This window comes from Telopea speciosissima, chromosome 7 (genome assembly GCF_018873765.1).
Source record: "Telopea speciosissima isolate NSW1024214 ecotype Mountain lineage chromosome 7, Tspe_v1, whole genome shotgun sequence".
NCBI classification, from domain to species: domain Eukaryota; kingdom Viridiplantae; phylum Streptophyta; class Magnoliopsida; order Proteales; family Proteaceae; genus Telopea; species Telopea speciosissima.
In genome coordinates, this window is record NC_057922.1 from 37,027,188 (window position 1) to 37,047,612 (window position 20,425).

At 37.6% G+C, this 20,425-nt stretch overlaps 1 protein-coding gene across 1 annotated transcript; it reads left to right on the top strand.

The window, feature by feature from the left end:
- Window positions 1-1,077: 1,077 nt before the first annotated feature.
- On the top strand, window positions 1,078-19,193 carry LOC122668522 (probable histone-arginine methyltransferase 1.3). Its single transcript, XM_043865074.1, has 10 exons — window positions 1,078-1,301; window positions 1,513-1,578; window positions 1,919-2,027; window positions 2,413-2,556; window positions 2,823-2,926; window positions 3,057-3,155; window positions 3,295-3,364; window positions 15,126-15,276; window positions 15,557-15,618; window positions 18,925-19,193. The coding sequence occupies exons 1-10, from the start codon at window positions 1,116-1,118 to the stop codon at window positions 19,191-19,193; spliced, it is 1,260 nt and encodes a 419-aa protein (XP_043721009.1). The 5' UTR covers window positions 1,078-1,115.
- Window positions 19,194-20,425: the final 1,232 nt, after the last annotated feature.

Genomic DNA, 20,425 nt, shown 5'->3' on the forward strand with positions numbered 1-20,425 from the left:
TTCGATTCATGGTGCAGGGTACTTCTCTTATTTTTTTTTTCTTTTGCTTCGTTACTTATGACCTTATTAGTCTGAAATTTGCACGGATCCCATTCATCTTCAACCGCTTCCGCTTTTCAACTTTCTCAAAGAGTTCTTTGTGTTTTGCACGTAGTTGTTTTAAATAAAGCCTTGGGTTCTCTGTATATATTTTTGAACAGTTATAAATAGTCAGCGTCCAAAAAGATGTGAGTTCATTTTTTAACTTATATTGTGATAAAAACAATGTCTTGGTATGTAATGGTCCATATGGGATCAAAGTCATGGTGGCCCTCTACTGGCTTCATAAATTAAATCTGTAGTCCTTTGGACCTCAAGAAAAGAATTTTACAGTTAGGGTCTAAGGGGCAATGATAACAAAGCTTGTAAGAAAAGTAATCCCTCGATCCTCCTAAATCTACATCCAAATTGGTATGTTTTTGTATTTTATTAAGATAATAAATTCTATGTTAATATTTTCTTATTATGTTGATTATAAATGGTTGGGTGGTGCAATTGTTTAATAGTTTTGGTGGTTAGTTAAGTGTTATTCCTAATGAATGGGTATCAATAGAATGAATTATCGAGGTTTTTAAGGAAACTCTTGAGATTTTTTTTTATTTGGATACTCGTATTTTTGCTCCCGTACTAGTTTAGAGCGACCATATTAAAATGCATATTAAACACGTACCATATCATTTCCGTACATGTATTGCGCTGGATTTTTGAAAATGAACTATTGCCGTGTATGTCAATTAACTGCCGTATCTATCCGTTCCCATATTATCGCCGTAGACCCAAATGTTGGGCTGTAGACGCAATTTCTCCAAAGATCAAGGACTTGCAGTGTAATTAAGCCCAAAAGAAAGAAGAACGAAGTGGAAGCGTGTGGAAATCACCCAGCTTCCCGGTCGCCAGTATATACTCTGTAGCCGCCCGACACCATTAATAGATAAACCTCAGAGCACGAGAGCCACAGTTTTTCCTCCACCTTCATTGGCGGTTAGATTTCACTCGCATTCTGCCGTGCAACAGCCAAGGCTCAAGCCCTAGTTTCATCATCGGCAGACGTACTCTCGTCCTCAAAGAGACAAAAAATGGAGGCATCTCTAGGGCAGAAGCAGAAGCAGCAGGAGTTCAGTGTCTCCGTTTCTCAGCTCTCTGCCTCTTCTTCTGCTGCAGCGGTGGCTCGTTTCAGCATCGAACCTGAAGGTGCACAGCTTCGGTTCCACACAGAATTGGAACCAAGCAGTGTTATACAAGTTGATATTCGAACTGCCCAGGTGAATATTTATGTTTTCTGACTTTTCTCGGGTCATTTGATGTTAGTTCGCGAAGCAGAGCCTTAATTTTACTAAAATGTAGATTGAATGTTATAGCACTATGTCTCTGTTTTTTATTTTTTTTTCACCATACAATGTTAACTAGCGGCAGAAATGCTTGTTGCTTTGACGGTGTTATAGGCCATAATACTTTTCTGCGTTTGGCTTTCAGTTGTTCAAGTTAGGACCCATTGAATCGGTCTGCATTAATGAAGGTTCTTCAACCAATGAAGAGGAGGTATGCATGTTGCTTTTGACTAATGTGTTTTTTGTTATTGTTGTGCCCTTCAGAGGTACTGAAAATTGCTGCTGGATGGTGCCAAGAGAAACTCTTCCCCCTAATTGTAGAATTGTTGCTTCTAGCCTACTTATTGGAAGCTGATACAGTAGGATCCATTAATAGGAAGCTTATTATTGCTGTAACTGTTTAGCATCTTATTTGGTGTTAAATGGTATTATTTAGTGTTTCCAAGTATTTGGTGTAGATGGTCCTACACTTATACATTGTTGTTTGGTTTGGGAATTTTGTGATACATTTTCAGATGTATATGTTCATAACAGTCATCCTTTTGATTCAGATATCTTATTCAAGGGGAATCACCATTCAATTTAAAGTAGAGGATGAAAGCAGAGCGTTTCATCGGGCATTTGAACATTGGAAGAAAGAATCAGTTCAAGTGTGTGCTGGTATTTATATCACTGATGCTGTTAGTTGAATTTTGAGACCATGTAATGCCATATATCTATTGTTTGCTTCCACTTATTCCCATTTTTCTGTACCTTCTACTATCCGATGCTATTTTGTTTAAAAGCACTGCATTGTTCAATTACATCAGGCCAGCGGACCATGTGAATTCATCTTTGCTGCACAATTTTCTATTCCAAGTGATTTTATAACTCCATTAGAAGCTTGGTCAATATTCTGTTCTTCTTGAAATTGATTTTCTTTGCCCCTCCCTTTCAACTACTCTTATAGTATTTTTGGAATTAAAAGTATTTATTATTATGGACTTGCAATTGAATCTTGCTAATTGCAAATGATTTCAGCTATATGTATTGTATTTCTTTTTAGGAGGAAGATTGGAAAATGGAGAAGTTTTGACTTCTAAAAGCAAGTTTGATGATAAAATAGCGGCTTCTTCTGCTAAAATGTACTTCCATTATTATGGACAGCTACTGCATCAACAAAATATGCTACAGGATTATGTGAGGACAGGTTATATTATCACACTGTAATTTTTTGCACCCTCCCTTACTTGTATTAACTATTAGATTAACAATTTGTTTTTTTTTCTCCACGATTTGGGCCATTGAAATTTATTTTCTGGGAGGGTTGGTCTCCGAGCTTTTCATCAAAGTTATATTTTTTTCAGTAAAAATTGGTTTGGAGGTTGAACTGCTTGTATTCCTATGATGACTAGTTGTAGTGTCTGTGTAACATTGCAAACCTGTCAACACTATAACAGATTTGTTATTCTTCAGGAACCTATTATGCTGCAGTCATTGAGAACCGTGCAGACTTTATTGGTCGTGTTGTGGTTGATGTAGGTGCTGGTAGTGGTATTTTGTCATTATTTGCCGCTCAGGTATACACAGCCTTTTAACCCATAGGTTCATGATACCCTGTGCATTATTCATTTCCTCCCTGTTTGTGTGCATATATGTTTTCAAGGTGAAGTGGTCAGTGTTTGTATGGTTATACTTTCTTACCCCTAGGCTGGCGCAAAACATGTTTATGCTGTGGAGGCATCCGAAATGGCAGAATATGCACGCCGACTGATTGCCGGGAATCCATCCCTGGGACAGCGGATTACGGTGAGATCCAGTTTTGTTGTTAACTAGCCAAGGTTTATCCTACCAGCTTTCTATTAGTATCTTCTATGCTTCAGTCTCATTAAAATTTTTTTTTTTTGGGGGGGGGGGGGGCGTGGGTGTGGTGGATATTTGGTTATAGGTGATCAGAGGTAAAGTGGAGGAGGTCGAGGTGCCAGAGAAAGCTGATATTCTGATCTCTGAGCCAATGGGTAAGTTTATTGCCTTATTTGCTTATTGTTGTTGATAAAAAAGATAATAACCTCTTAGGTTATATAGCATGAACGTTATGCACTTCTGTGTTATTACATTCCAAGTGCTGTAGGTGTTGAGTTTTGACTTTTTTTATTTGATATTTGCTGCTACTATTTTGAGATTTGGCTTTTGTTATTTGGTATTTACTGCAATTGTTGAATTTTTGTCAATGAAGTGGAAAAAATGTTGAGTATGCAATTTCAAATAAGAGCTTTAAGGAAATGATAGTGCTACTGATAATTTTTCCAATTGGTTGAATTTTGAAATTTGAACATTGGTCTGAGGCGTTGGGAACATAAATGGGTCTGAGATAATAGAGTTGGTCAGAAGGAAATTCTCTATAAGTCTATGACCTTTTGTCCTTTTCTGTGGTTGATCTTCTTCAGGCCAGGGAATAGGAGTTGCTCTCCCTCCCTCCCCTACTGAATCATTTTATGTGGTGATGCTTTTGAAAGGGCAAGGTAGGAGAATCTTTTGTTTTCACTGTGAGGTTCTACACTAATTATTCCAAAAGAGGGAGTGAGCTTGGAAACAGCCTCTCCATAAAAGTGGGGTTAAGGCTGCGTACATATGCCCCTCCCTAGACCCTACCGTAGCGGGAGCCTCGTGCACTAGGTACACCCTTTAGGGAGTGATCTTGGAAATTTTATTTGCAACTTCTTGAAAAGTTCTATATGTAAGGTCAAAGGAAATCCACCTTCTAATTGTTGAAAGACAGAGGTTGAAGATGCAATTGAAGTTCAAAATATTGCGTGGGATTCAGGTGTAGAATTTCAGATAATCCAGGAAGTTGAGATCAGATGAGACTTTTAGGGTTTTGAATCTACAATTTCATTTCAGGATAATTTCTTAGATCCATTAGATAAGAACAGAAATTACAAGATAGGTAGGTTTCAAATTTGTTTTACATTCATTAGTTTTAAATTTGAAAATATTTACTTAATCCTCGTAGTTAGTTATTGGTCATGCCACCTAAGAAGAAAATAAAAGTGAACTTCCGAAAACACCCCAGCCTCGCTTCTCGTTTATAACTGCTGAGTTGGAGTCTCACATTAATATCGTGTTTCGGAAATCTACGTAATCCAAATACACCATTTCATTCTCAAAAAAAATTACAGTTTTAATTCACAATAGGAAAATAAGCGGGAAGACCATGCCCGTCAAGAGATAACAACTGCAATGGGGGAAAAGAAGTGGGAAGACGCACACCACTCTCTACCTTAGTGCGCTTCTTCTTCTTTTCTATTGTTTCTCTCACTCTCATTAAGTTTCCTAATTCCTATTAGATCTCATAGAAAAGTTTCCTATTAGGTCTTCTACGTGTTGGGATAAAAATTCGAAAAGTTTCCTATTATATCTTAGTCTCTACGTGTTGGGATTAAAGTTGGAGAAGTTTCCTATCAGATCTCAATCTTCTACATGTTAGGGATAAAAATTGGAGAAGTTTTCTGTTAGATCTCAGTCTTCAACGGATAGGAAAATTTGTTCTACATTCATTGTTGGAAGTAATGTGTGCCACGCAGGGTTCATAATATTGGTGTCAGATTAGTGAATTCGGTATTGGCCGGGATGATCCCAACCCTATACTCCCAATCCGATACTGATCCATTCATACAGCCAAAGATAACAAGATAATACAAAGAAACTGATCCAATACACCTTAGAATGGGGCAAATGGGCAATTCTTGAAAAGGTATCTAGATGTGGCAGTGATTGGAAAAGTTTCTTATTAAATCTGTCTTCTACGTCTTGGGATAAAAATTGAAGAAGTTTCCTATTAGATCTCAGAGAAAAATTTCTTATTATATCTGATACTCCCAATCCGATACTTATCCATTGATACAGCCAAGGATAACAAGATAATACAAAGAAATATTTTATTAAAAAAAGAGGGCAAATGCGTTCAATTCAGTCTGATTCACCATTCTAGGTGATTCCGAAACCGATCCAATAAACCTTAGAATGGTGCAAATGGGCAATTCTTATCACTTGAAAAGGGTTCTAGACATGGCAGTGATTGGAAAAGTTTCCTATTAAATCTGTCTTCTACGGGTTGGGATAAAAATTGGAGAAGTTTCCTATTAAATCTCATAGAAAAGTTTCCTATTATATCTGTCTCTACGTGTTGGGATAAAATCAGAGATCACTGGAATTCATATTACCTTTTTATTACCAAAGTATAGAAACCTGCATGCATCTTCCCGCTTATTTTTCCCATTGTGAATTAAAACTGTTATTTTATTGGGAATGAAACGGTGTATTTGGATTACATATATTTCTGAAACACGATATTAATGTGAGACTACAATTCAGCAGTCATAAACGAGAAGTGAGGTTTTGCACCCAAAAAAAACGAGGTGAGATTAGGGTGTTTTCGGAAGTTCACTTTTATTTTCTTCTTAGGTGGCATGACTGTCATAGTTCGAGAACTCGCCGAGTTTCTCGGTTTTTGGAAAATCCGAGACGAGACTGCCTATGAGTCTCAAAAGTGCAATATCTCGGCGAGATCTCGGATCTCGGTTGGATCTCGGTTTCGACTCATTATTTTAACCCACCTACCACTTAAATACCTTACCTAATTGGACAAAACTCGACATATCTCGGCGAGATCTCGGATCTCGGGTCCAGATCTCGGGTTGACCCAAAGTTGAGGCTTCGAGTTGGAAAAAAAAAAATGCACCAACTCAGCGAGATCCGAGATCTCGACTCGTCTCGGTTTTTCCAAGAGTCGAGTTGGGACCGAGACCCGAGTTTTAGTACCTTGATGACTGTTTGTCAAGAAATAATACCGCAAGCGTACGGGTCAATCATAGCTACGGGTCGAACACAAGGAGTTAAGCCACTCTATCTTACTCATTTAAAGTAACGCGAAAGTGAACCAGATTAAAATGATCAAACTAAATTAACGGTCCTACACATGCATCTACTGAATTGACGTCCTAACCATTCATCATCTAACCTATAAAAAATTAACGCGGATTGCGAGATTGACGGATTAAAATCACCACGTCCACACACAAACAAAGAAAATAAATTCAAGAGATCAAAGAAATAAAACCCAAAGATTGTTTGAACCGGACTGAACTTGATTAGCTTCCTCTACCACACTTGAATTCGCATCTACCAAATCTGAAAAAATAAAATAAAAATTATTAAATTAAGAATCTAACATAAGACATGAGGATGAGAGTAGACAAAAAAAATAAAATCCTAACATATGTTTTTGTTTCCAAGCAAAAGCACCCACGATGTTGCTTTCCTGTTATCAAAGTTGGTCACCTCCAAAAATAGGCCACAGGCCAATCCAAACCACCCAAATGAATCAAAGGGCAGCGTCATAGGTGATGAAATCCCATGAGGTACACCAAGATTGGCTGGGTTTGGGCACGTGAAAAATTTTGGATTGAGCGCACATTCTTTGAAACAAAAGAGAAACAAGATGAGGTTTTCTAAAAGAAAGAAAAGGAAAAAAGAAAATAAAACACTTCGATTTACTTAAACATAAGAAAAACAAAGTGGACAATTATCTCCCTGGCAACGTCCCCAAAAACTTGTTTGTTAAGAAATAATACCGCAAGTGTACGGGTCAATTGTAGCTACGGGTCGAACACAAGGAGATAAGCCACTCTATCCTACTCATTAAAGTAACGCGAAAGTGAACCAGATTAAGATGATCAAACTAAATTAATGATTAAACTAAATTAATGGTCCTACACATGCATCTACAGAATTGATGTCCTAACCATTCATTATCTAACCTATCAAAAACTAACTCGGATTACGAGATTGACGGATTAAAATCACCACATCCACACACAAACAAAGAAAATAAATCCAAGAGATCAAAGAAATAAAATCTGAAGATTGCTTGAACCGGACTGAACTTGATTAGCTTCCTGTACCACACCTGAATTTGCATCTACCAAATCTAAAAAAATAAAATAAAAATTATTAAATTAAGAATCTAACATAAGACATGAGGATTAGAGTAGACAAAAAAAAAATATTCCTAACAGAATGGAAGAAATAGGGAGGATGAGAATGAGAATAAAATGAAGAGAATGGAAGAGATAAGAGAATAAAAATAAAAGAAAGAAAGAAAGAAAATAAAATTAGGATCGATACTCCCTTCTACCAAACTTGAAATTAAATGTATTGAATGAGCATTGGATGGATGTTGTTGTTGATGAGGCCTCAAAAACTTGAATTAATTTGCATGCCTTCCTCTTCCAAATCTAGAAACTAAATAGTGAAGAAATTACAACCATAATTGAAGAACACTCCTTGAATTAAACTTGCATAAAAAGAATTACAACCGTGGAAATAAAATTCATAAAAGCAAAGCTAGAAAACTAGAAGCCAAAAGTAAGAAGAAGACTAAAATTCTCTTAGCAATGAACACTTGAAACAGCCCCAACCCCTTATGTATTTATAGGGGAAGGAGCAAGGTTCAAAATCTCGCGAAATTTCGGCGATATTTCGCCAAATTTCGTATATCTCGAGCTGTCTGAGATATGATACCAATCCGAAATGGAAAAATACCATATTTCGACGATATCTCATGAGACAAAGACGAAATATCGTGGACTCACGATATATCGCGAGATATTGAAAAAGTCACTAAAAGTGTCACGTGCAATATTTCGAATATTTCGGTCATCTTGTTTCAGAAATTTCGGAAATCTCGGTAATTTCGGTAATCTCGTTTCGAAATTTTCGAAAATCTCGGTCATTTTTGGCATTTTACACCCACATAAAAATACCATATTTCGACGAAATTTCGATCAGACCGAAACACCGAAACGAAACGAGATTTAGTACCATGGGAAGGAGGAGGAAGAGAGAAGAGAGGGGGGGGGAGCTTCCACGTTTTTGAGTGGGCCCCTCAATCCTAATTTATATATTTAAAAAAAAATAAAAAAAATAAGGAAAGAAATAAAAATCAAAATCCTAAAATTAGGCACCAAGTAATCTTCAATCTTGTGTGTAGACCTTCCAAGAATAGGCAGCCCCAAGGAATATGCGCATCTTCTCCTTTTGGGTCTTCCAAATTCGGCCAACATGTGTGGTGAAGAGATAAAATAGGAGAGGAAAGAGAGGTTGGGAGAGAGTTGGAACCGTGGGCAAGGAGAGAGAAAAAGGTGAAAACCATGAGAGAGGGATTGGGAGAGAAATTAAAAAGAGAGACTTGAGGGGAGATAAAATAGGGGAGATGGGAATCGTGGAAGGGTTTACGAGATAAAATAGGAATGAGGGATGAGAGAGAGAGTGGGAGGAAAAACGTGTGGGAGAGAGAGTATTTTTTTCTCTTTTTATTTTATTCCTTCTCCTCTCCTATCTCTCCTACTATTTCTCCTCTCAAACTTGCGCAAGCCTTCCTTTGGCCGATTCTTTGCTTGCTGCCCAATTTAGGGTAAACTTCTAATTTAGAGTGAAATTCCTCCTTTGTCCTTAGTTGTTTTAATGAAACTTCTTCCCATCCTGCCCTTCAAAAAACGTGGAGCATGGGGTGCTCTAAAGAAAACGTGGAAGGTGGGGCCCCCATGTGTAGTTGGCAGCTATTCTCTCTCTTCAAGCAATAAAAAACGCAGAAGGGGTCTTGTGCTTGATGAAATCTCAACCCTTGATCAAAATCACCTTCTTTGATGTCAAAAATACCCTTGGAAAAACACAAACTGGCTTGGGCTTGCATTCCAGCTCATTTCTGGCACATTATTCTTTCCTGGCCCAAAAAGAATAATCGCTTGCATGATGGCCTAAACGAATGTGTACTTTTAATGCATCACGTCCATCTTGCTCAAAATTTCGTCCTCTTCACAACCATGAAAAGAAACTGGACCACTTTACGTTTCAATTTGAAGATACGACACCCGATAGTCCAAAGTAGCATAAAATGACCTAAAACTTGAAAAATACAGAAAAGTACCCGAGTAACTCTGTTCAATGTGGTAAAATGTGTGCTTTATGCCCTAAGATTTCACATATAAATGTGGTCATCACTGACCAATAACTAACTATGGGGATTAAGTAAATATTTTCAAATTTAAAACTAATGAATGTAAAACAAATTTGAAACCTACCTATCTTGTAATTTCCGTTCTTATCTAGTGGATCTAAGAAATTATCCCTTTCATTTATCATAAAATTATGAAAACATTCAATCATTCAGCACTTTTTCCTTTACTTATTTTCTATTCTTCTTCCTTTTACTTCTTACTTCTCTTATTTCTTTTATTGTCATAGCCTCTATCGGATCCATGTAGCCGACCCCATTTAGTTGGGATAAGGTTATGGTTGTTGTTGTCTTGAAAGCAGAACTTATCATATACTTTCTCATTACCAAGTCCGTGCCATCCCTTCTCTGGTTAGAGTTTTAAACTCCACCCAAATCAGCTTTGCTCATTGGTCTGTGAGACATTGAAGTAATTTATCTGACCTACTGATTGCAATTTGTAAGTTTGTGCAGTCAAGCATCAATGTGCCATCCCACCATTCTGTTTATTGCTTCATTCATCTTATTTTTCCATAGCTTTCTTCAAGTTTGCTGCCTAGCACTTATACCTCTGGGTTTGCTTCAAGTGGTATTACGTTTCAGTTTTAAGCAATGATGTTTTGTGGGATATAGTTTCCGTTAATTTCAATAAAGATAAGCTAAGTCAGGAAGAGAGGAAAACTCTTCTTAATAGAACCCTATTACAAATATTTTTAGATCCTAATTTTAAGCTCTTTAAAGCCTATAAAGTCTCCATTGGAGTTTCCTATCATCATTAGATATTTTATTGTCCTGCACCGCTATTCTATATCTAAGTCAATATTGCTCATTTACAGAAAGGTGCCGCCAGTGAGGCTCTGACCCCACATCCTTCCTCTTCCCATAACCAATGTGCCTCTAGAATTTCTTTCTGTAAATTAGGCTCCTGTAGTGCATCCTGTGAAGGGAATATTTTCAGTTTCGGTTGGCCCATTTCCCCTTATCTTCTTTATACACTATTTCTTTCATCAGTTTTTCCTTTCCTCTGACCCCTTGAAAATCGATTGCATGATGCTGCCCCTGTTAATAAAGATAAACCTTCAAATTTTGTTTTGGAACTATCAATCTCTCAATCTCATTTAAGGTGGCTGATTCCTCATCAAAAGATAAAAACCTTTTTACTATCTTATTTTCTGACGCTATCCAAAGAACTGGTTCTTCCTCTGTTAGGAGGCATCAATGCTCCCCTATTTAGCATTGAAGTATTTGGATTTATTGAGCTCTGTGCTTGTATGTTCAGAGGAGCCATTGCTGCAGCTGGAATTGTGTTTGACACGTCCAATAGTCTGTGAATGCTTGCTTTTTTTCCATGGTGCAGCAAAATTGGATCTGGGGTACAAGGATATTGCTGTTGTCAAGTGCTCTTGAATCTGTAATAGGGTGGTCTCCCCTCATTATGAGACATGAAACTGTTTTTGTAAATTTCAAGGGATCCATTGGTGCAATTAGAACTGTAGTTTGACATGTCCAATAGTCTGTGAATGCTTGCTAGTTTTTACAATGGTGCAGCAAAACTGGATCCATAGTTGTCATGGCGTCTAGGCGGCTCAAGGCATTGGAGGGGGCAGGATGCAAGGTGACAGCAACAAATCGCCTTGGCATCCACCTAGGCTTCCAAGGCGCCTGGATGCCTGACAACTATGATTGGATCCACCATACAAGGAGTTGGTGTTGACAAGGGCTTTGAAATTTGGAATGAGATTGTGATACAGGATCTGGTTTTCAGAAGAAAAATGCTTGAGTAGAGATGAATGAGTAAGAATTCTCATATTTACAGTTAAGTAAGAGAGAAGATACAGCCAGGGGTAATAAGAAAAAGAACAGAGTTATAATTAGGGTTGAAAAAGCTTAGAACTTTCAAATGACCTCCCCACCCCCAAAAGAAGAAAAAGAAAAAAAACTAAAGGTATTTTAATAAAGAAATGACAGGCAAGGTACCTAGTGAAAGGGGAAAATCCATAATACAAAATATGCCTTCATCCAAAATTAAAATTTCATTAATCTTTAATCAATTCATGTGACCTAATACTGCTAAAGGACCATTACTGACCACACAACCAAGTGTAGGCTCTGCAATGGTAACACCCGGTGACTCAAAAGCAATTAAAGAATAACGATGACTCAAAATCAATTACTGCACAACTAACTAATCCTTTCAACATGTTAGCCTACTAAAGCAGTCTGATGTAGGCTAATAACTGAGGCTGGTACTAAGCTTGGAGTCTTTGTCCTTAATTCACATAGGCTGATATTGTTGGAACATCAATATATCCATTGCATCAATTTTAGCCATGACTTTTCCAAAATCCACTTGGCTTAACAAAATCTTGTTTTTCCCCTTCCAGAAAATTATATTCGTAGCCGTTCAAATGAGATGAAAACTAAGTAAAAAGGAGAATTTATAATCCCTGAACTAGAGGCCTGAAGAGAAGAGAAGGGGGTAATTCTGAAATAGAAACTGCCATCTCTTGTTTGAAACAAACTAGGATGGAAAGTTGGGTTAAAATATTAAGTTAATGGTGGGGCCCTGAGGGGTAGATGGGATGAACCCTAGGTTCAGAGTACACCCCCATTTAGCAGGATCTCAAGAAAAACACTAAAACAGAATTTAGGTCAATGATAAGGTCAAAATCAACCTTATCTGATGGAACTCAGAATCTGGTCAATGATATCAAACTTTTAGAATAAATAATCCCTAAAATACTGCAATGTTCTAACGGCCAGATGTGAGTCAACAGTCAAAACAGTAAAAATCTGAAACCCGTAATCCAAAATTGAGAGATTTCTTGTATCAGCAGATCCAATCTGGCTGATCCTTTGGTCAAAAGTCACTTCTAGGAGGGTCTTCAATGCCCCAAAATATGGAAGGAATCTGCTGGCTAGATTCCTCTCTACAGTAGGTATCGATCACAGCCAAATAGGTCCTAAAACAGGGCTGCTGCCAACTTCACCTTGGTGGTGTCTTGGTGTGTCTTAAATCTCAGTTCTAACAACATGTAAATAGCAATAACTGCCACCAACTTCACCTTGGTTTTGTCTTGCTGTGTTTTAAATCTTAGTACTAACATCATGTAAATAACAATAACAGTAGGCAATGATCCCACCCAAACTTAGATTAAAATAAATTCCACAGGTAACAGTTGATAACAATACTTTCTTGAAGAGAAAGCAAAGAATAGGAAAGGAAGGTATGACCTTAATTTCCCACCAGCAGGCCTAGATCAGAATCTCTTTAATCCTTGAGTTTTTCACTCTTCACTGAGTCTCACAACAGCAAAAAGGCAAAGCCATAGCTTCATTAATCAAAATCGTTGGATGGTAAAATAGCCTACAAGCTGTTTATTTAAAAGAAAGACTCCCTGGTTAAGTAAGAGACTTGTCTAACCCAACTTACATAGCCAATAGGAAACTTGAAACAAAAAGAACACTTAAAAGAAATCCTCTACACTAAATAAAGGAGTTATACTTAAATAAAACAACTTAAACTAACCTAATAAAGTAAATCCCGCATTCCTACCTCCTACCCATAATTTAGGCCCATTAAAGTGGCTTATTACAAAGAAAATGCATTGAACCAAGGCCCAACACATATATAACCCAACCCAAGGCTTGTTTTCACTAAAATAAGCCCAATTCTATGTTTTATCTGCATCAGTTAAACCAAACAACACCTGAGGCAACTGAAGTAATGATAATTAAGGATATGATTAGCAGACCTGCGATTACTTGGACCCAGAGTGGCAGTTTCCAAATTACCCTTGCATCCCAACATTCAGATAAACGCATAAAACCAAACTAGATGCATTATTGACCACTTAATTTCAACTATTCACAGTGACATTAACTATTTCTTGCCACTTGTGTAGACCCCATTGTTAGAAGAGTTTCCTTGTGTACCCGACTGCTTCTGGAAATCTTTTGCTCTGATGACCCCCAGGTGCATGATCATGTGAGCACGGCTTAATTATCGGTGATTCTCCATCGTTGACATTTGATCTCGCTATTCTATTGCCATCATTGCAATGCTTGAGAAATTGATTTTTGTGAGCGCTGACATTGTTGAGCTACACGGTTGGTTGTGGGATCTGTAAAAGTTGACTAAATGCTTTTAAGTGTCAACTTGGTTGGTTTGAGAGTAAAGGAAAGCACATTAAATCGATTGCATAATGTGCACTTTTATGATATCCATTATACTTTTTGCATAATGTACTATTTAAGTATTATACACTGTATACTATTTGATCATATCAGCAATTCAAGATATAGAGAAGGAATGGTAAGAAATGAGGTTAGGTTTAGTTTAAAATGTTGTGAAATTCTGCCAAGTAATACAAGCTTTGCTATCTGAATTTTGTCTATTTTATGGTCTTCATTTTCTGGTGTTTGTTTGTGTGACACTTTGTTGTGTGTGCACCAAATCTCTGCATCCAACTATAGATATGCCTTTAATGCATCTGTTCCCTGGTTGTCCCCCTACATTGGGGACCAGGGGGAGGGGGACATTTCAAATCTGAATAGGACGTGCAGTATGGTCAAGGCCATTTGTATGTGGTTGTCAGCCTGACCTGGCAAATTGCCACACTACCTACTGTTTGGCACTAGATCAGCCTTTTTCAATTGTAGAGTGTTTCATCAGAAATCCTTGTTCAGTGGCTGCTTGCCTTTTAATCCACAGTAAAAAATGTATTAACTCTAAAGTAAGTGATGAGCTGACAAGCAATCCCAAAAAGCAAGCAAATAAAAAGTTGCAAGGTCATAATTCTGTTCATCCTCCTGTAGCATATCATCAAATATTTATCTGTTCCTAAAGGGGCAATAGGGTTTCAAGCAAGCAGCTAAGGAGATGTTATAGAAAGCATCACATCACAAGAACACTGTAAAAGGGATGCTCCATTTTGCCCTTCAAATGGTTGGCTATCACATATTCACATGACCACCCTATTCCAAAACTCTAAAAATTGTGTGGGGTTCACATAAATTCCCAATACTGGATCACTTGTCTTCCCAAAATCTGACCCCTCTCTGTTCCCTACCCTGAAGTTTGATCTGGAGCAGAAGTCATGAAAACACCTCATAATCCCCTTCTGCAGTGGTTAAGGTATTGGGATTTGTTCTAGCGTGTCTTGATCTGGTCCATGAGGGATAGGCTGATTCTACTCTGTAATTTGCTCTAGATCAATCGTAGCAGATCCCTGAAACTAATGCTTACACGCCTTGAAGACCATATGGCATCCTCATCGTCTTTCAATCCCAAACCCAGTTTATGGTCCAATTTAGCAACAAAAGGGTTAGGTGTTGATACTTTTTCATTTAACATGATTATGACCATCCAGCCACTTTCCCCTCGCGAATTTTCCATGCCATCCCTTTGAAAAAGGGAAATAGAGAAATGTATAAGAGAATTCATTCTCTCATAGATTCTATATTCTTCCTTTTCTGGCTGTTTAAATGAATAATTGAATGTTAGGTTATTCATAATTTACAGTTCATCATTCTTTTCCCTTTTTGGAGCTAAGTTGTTAGAGTTGGCTGGGTATAATTGGAGCGGTATCTCTAGTTGGCTTTTTGTCTATTCCATTTTTACTGTACTTTTGGGGGTGGGGGTTAATTAGTGATTTATTTTGCAACATAATGTTTTGTAGATGTTCGCAACTGGAAGATGTGAAATTTACTATTTGTCTTCTTAGGTACCTTGTTGATTAATGAAAGGATGCTGGAATCATATGTGATTGCAAGAGATCGTTTTCTTCTTCCTAATGGAAAAATGTTCCCTACAATTGGAAGGTTAGTTTGGCCATTACAATGTAATCTTGTCTCTTTGCTCTCTTCCTCTGTTTAGTATCTTTCCCTTCATTTTTTATTCAGCATGCTTCTGAATGATGTTCATGTGTAACATGATTTGTTGCAGTATTTCTGTTTTCAATTTATAATTGTGCTAGTTCACTCCATAGATGTCAGTAATGTTATACAATTAAAGACTTTACCCTAATTTAGGATTAGTTTTGTGGATATCAATACTCTGTTATACGCACAATGGTGTCTTGCTTATGGGAGGTTGTAGTTCTTTCAGAAAGGCAGAGATACATGGCTTTCTAATCTTGTTTCTTGATATGTCCAGTATCTACTTTCCTGAGATAATTTTCTTTGAGCTAAGCCATGAGTTTGAAGGTTTGCAAGTTGGTAAATTGAGTTTGAGTGAACTGGAATTTATCATCATTTTATTATATGCACTGGCAATGACTGAGATACCAATGTTCAAATAATCCAAAATGCTTTGAATTTATGTAACCATGTAGGATCTTAAACCTAGGATTTAGAAAGAGATAGGATTAGACTTTTATCAGAAGAACATACTGAAGTGGAAGGATTTGAATTTGGATATGGGTTCTCTGAGCAAGCAGGGTAGTAGGGTACTCTACACCCTCTTACATTTATTTTTTAATCATTATTTCTCACTTTAAAATAATTATTATAATAATAAATGTGAGGAGGCGTGGAGTACGCCTTAGCCTCAGAGAGGATTTTCCCTAAGTGATATATATAAATCCTAGGTTTTAGCTGTTAGTCTCAAGAATGTTTTGGCATTGCGGGGCTTTTGAGATTTGGAAAAGAAAAAATGTTTCATTGATTGTGTCAGGAAGTATACTTTGAAGGGAATAGCAGTTGCTGAGGGATTAAAACGAAGGAGGGAGGGCCCATATTTTCCAAGTTTTTCTATTTATTAATGCATTAGTCCTGAGTTGAAGTAGAAACACCCCCCCAAAAAGGGAACTTCTTAGTGTACTGTTATTTTCTTGTATTTTGATCACAGTTTTCCTGAATAAATTGTTTTCCCAAGTAATTGGGCTTCTTGGAAGGCCAACTGAATGACCCTTGAAATTGGCACCAAAATCATGCAAAATAATCTTCAGATCAAGGTTTTAAAAATATCGATTGAATCAGCCAATTTGACCTGGAATTTCATGGAGGCTGATCTTGATTTCCATTGATTCTTCATAGGGTGACGCAGTAGCACTTTACTAACTCGGTTGCAAACTCAATTCCAACAGCAGTCTGGTTGTTGTCCTCGAGCATGGGATCAAATCCTAGATATAAATCAGAAGTTGTCATGTTAGGTTTCCAAGCTGTCTCTAGTAGTCCTAGGGTTAACCTAAGCTCACTAGGTTGACCCGGTGCTTGGTTAGTACTCATTTGGAACCACTGGGCCCTAGGTCTATGTCTCGGTGCACCATCCAGAGTCAGTGGCACAGGGGTAAAATGGTCATTATCAAAAATTGTACCTAACCCTAGGCTAGATTAGGTTCATGGTGCTGTCCACAGCTTGTCTGTGCTGTAGGACCAAGCACAGTAGGGTTTCCTTCACCTACGGGGTCCACTTGGGTTCCAAAGCATTCCTTTAATATGAACAGATATGGGAAAGGGCATTTATGTCATTTCCTACCTTCCCACACTGTCACATGGCCAATGGGTGAGATTCCCCAAATCAGATTTCAAAATCTACAGCAAAACCTTCACTGGGTGTTGACTTGCTTCAGTCTCAACACAAAGATGGGCATAGGATAGCTGTTCTTTGGACTTCGTCATCTTATTAGTAACAATCGGCCTATAGGTCAAACTACTATCCAGGGATAAAACCATGGTTCCCTAGGGAAACCAATTATAAACCAATTAGGGTATTGCACGCCCTGGGTTAGCCCATGGTGTCCCATGGGTGCCCCATTTTAATTTTAGGGTTTCCCATGGTCGCCCATGGGAACCCTGGTGCATCCCTATTAGGATTTTTCCTTCCCTATTTCATTCCATAAAATTAATTATCACAATAGGGACAGAGAAATTCGTCTCTAGTCCATCACATGGCAAGAGGGATCCATCCCATACTTGAATGCGCAGCGAAAATTAATCGATTCGAGTTTCTTTCGCATCCCATAAATATTGATAATCAATGAACAGAAGGAATTAATAAAGACCTGCTAACCTGGTGAGCCTCAAGTGTTGCTCCTCCAATAGACAGTGGTTCTTCCTCCAATGAGCGCTCCAAGCAAACCTCCAATGGTGCTACCAAGGTTCTACACGCCAATCCTAGATGCCCTCAAACTCCTCAGCACAGATCTAGGGTTTCACAAACCCTAACTCTCAAACACAGGTGAGAGAAGCAAGAAGAAGAAGAGAGATCACAAAAGGGAGAGAGAGAAACCAAAAACATAGGAGAGAGAGTGTCTGCTCCAAAAACGTGGAGAGCTGCCCTCTTCTACGTTTTATGGTCTCCTATTTATAATAATAGGGTTTAATTAAATCCTAGATAGATTTAATAGAGCCCTAGTGAGAGTCTGACTCTCTCTCTCTCAGTCTGGTAGTTCTGTTTAAAGTCAAAGTGCTACACAGGTGAAGAAGCAGAATCTAATAGGGAAAGTATTAATTAGATTCTTTATTTAATTATTAATGGATAATTATAATTAGCACCAAATCCATTAATTAAATAAAGAGCCAATTAAATTAGCAAATTCCAAATAACTCCCTATATCATAACAATTTATCATATACAACCCCCCCCCACTAATCAACACCATCATTATGGAATCTAGGGCATGTACACATGTACTGCCAAACCCCAATCCATAGTACATGTCCATATAAGAGCGTCTGTGCATCCGACCGGGTCCCGCAAAACTCGATAAAACACTTTATTTGAAATAACTATAAATAATGTATCATTATATGTAAAATAAATTTTGCAAAACCATTTCCAAAACGGTACTAGATCGATTACGATCGACCATGCACTGAGCAGTCTCTATCTTGGTGTTCCCCAATCGGGCAGTGGTGACCGTGTTGGATAACTCCTTCACCCACAAAGTATTCACGCATTCCCAGAACACCGACTTTGACTTGCTTGAGTCTCAGTCATTGACGAACCAAAGAATGCGATCACACTTTGCAGTGACAGGGTTCCCTCAGGTACAGGGTGTCGGTGACACATGTCTATCCCTTCCTACATCTGGCAGTAATACATGAGGGAATCGACAAACTAGATTCTTCACCAATGCATACATCAAACATGTGAGCACTAGCATTCGTACCCTGACATCACATGTCTAGGCATACCCAATGCGACGACCATATGATAAGGGTGCCCAGCCCAAACCCTAGTCGTGACTACCATTTTAAGTATAACTTACGGACACATAATGCTCAAAAAGTTCATATCGCATCTGACAATATTAAACTAAAATGTATAAATGTTCAATACAAAGGTGAACCGGGTTGAACCGGACTGAACCGGATTTGATGGACACACACTTGTCCAACACTGGGGAGAGACACTTGATTCGTCAAAGTGAGTTGTTGAAAGTTGGTTTTAATAGAGCAAGTGCTTCTGTCCTTGTTCAATGAGGTTATTTCTTCAATTTTCTTTTAGAGGGTTCAAAAGTAGTTGTTGAGTTATTTAATTTTGTATAGCCTCTGCTGATGGAAAATATTTTGCATCAGATTTCAGTGTTGGCCTGAAAGATTTCTTCATTCGCAAAGTAGACAATGAAGATCTCCAAATGTTTGTTCAAGATATGTTACCTTTGCTACTTCACTTGAGATTGGCATATAATGCATTGCTAGAGCTGCAAGTTGAAAATCAAAGCCTTAAACTGCCAGTTTTGAACTTCATTGTAAAATTATCCAGATTGGGCAGTCTAATTGACTCAAAAAGTGATTTAGCTATTACAAAGGTCGTCCAAAAACTTGGTTTCAGTGAAGGACCTTAGTTGAGGATATGGCGTCGTTTTTCCAGAGAAAATATTCTATTAATGGAGTTGAATACCCGTCTGAGGCATTTGGTCTAATAAAGAGCTTTAGGACCCGTTTGGTTGAAGGTGTCAAAGGAGTCGGATTCTTACATTGGATCAGGTTCTTAAGAATCTGGTTCATGTGGATTTGGATTCTAATAAAAAACCTGTTTGGTTACCCTGGGTCTGTCAGGTAGAATTCAGTTGAAAAACTGTTTGGTTGCCCTGGATCTGTCGGGTGGAATCCTTCTGAAGCCATATGTGAGACTGTTTGGTTACCCTGAGTCTGTCAGTTGGATTCTACTTGAATTTTGTGTAAAAAAATATTTTAATCTTGTTTTGTTATACAACATATGCAAACATTTAATGACTTTATAAAAAAAGAAAAAAAAAAAAAAAAAGAAAAGAAAAAGATAATAAAAAATTTGGATTAAAATTCTCAAAAGAAAATCTTTCCCAATTTTTCATTTGTCCATAAAAATTACAAAATTAGCACTAAGTGGTATTATGTTACTTCAACAAAGCAAAACTCATAGTACGGACATTTTCAAACAAAAGAGATCTCTACATATGGTAAAAAATCCATATCCATTTAATTTAAATACATACATATAAATTTTTGTGTCAAATTTCAAAGATGCCATTAAATTTGGGTTCTTGTGTGGATTAGTGTCATAACTGACTATGCTATGAACAATTAAATAAAAAGGGCCTTGGTAGATTTGAACCACCATCCCTGGAACATGCTCATGTTCCAAGTGCTCTACCAATTTGAGCTAAAGACCCATCAAGTGGAGCTTGGAATTTAATCAAGAACAAATAGAACCACTAACTAAGAGGACAAGACATTCCAAGACTGATAGTATATTGCTTTCTAGTCTAATCAGCTCTCAAGACTGATAGGAATGGACCAAGATGACAATGAATGTGAGATAAAGAACTACCATACCTGAGCTCCCCATCCAACACCAATTTTGGATATTATTTGGAGAGAAGACATCCCATGGGGTGAAATTTTTTTTTTGGGATTGTTGTGCAACTTGACTCTCCCACTAGAAACAACTAAAATCATTTTCAGAACTATTGCTGGTAGCAAAAAATAAAAGAAAAACTGATTCTTGAATCCAATGGTCATCACCTACATCATTTTCCAATTAAACTTAAAATAATCAAGACAGTCTTGCAAAACTAATCAAAATATCATCACAAAG

What these genes read in the sequence shown, in the direction of transcription:
- LOC122668522 (XM_043865074.1), top strand. Translation starts at nt 1,116, where the DNA reads ATGGAGGCATCTCTAGGGCAGAAGCAGAAGCAGCAGGAGTTCAGTGTC. An exon ending in ATCAGTTCAAGTGTGTGCTG is followed by an intron (nt 2,028 to 2,412) that starts GTATTTATATCA and finishes ATTTCTTTTTAG; the next exon opens with GAGGAAGATTGGAAAATGGA. An exon ending in ACAGGATTATGTGAGGACAG is followed by an intron (nt 2,557 to 2,822) that starts GTTATATTATCA and finishes GTTATTCTTCAG; the next exon opens with GAACCTATTATGCTGCAGTC.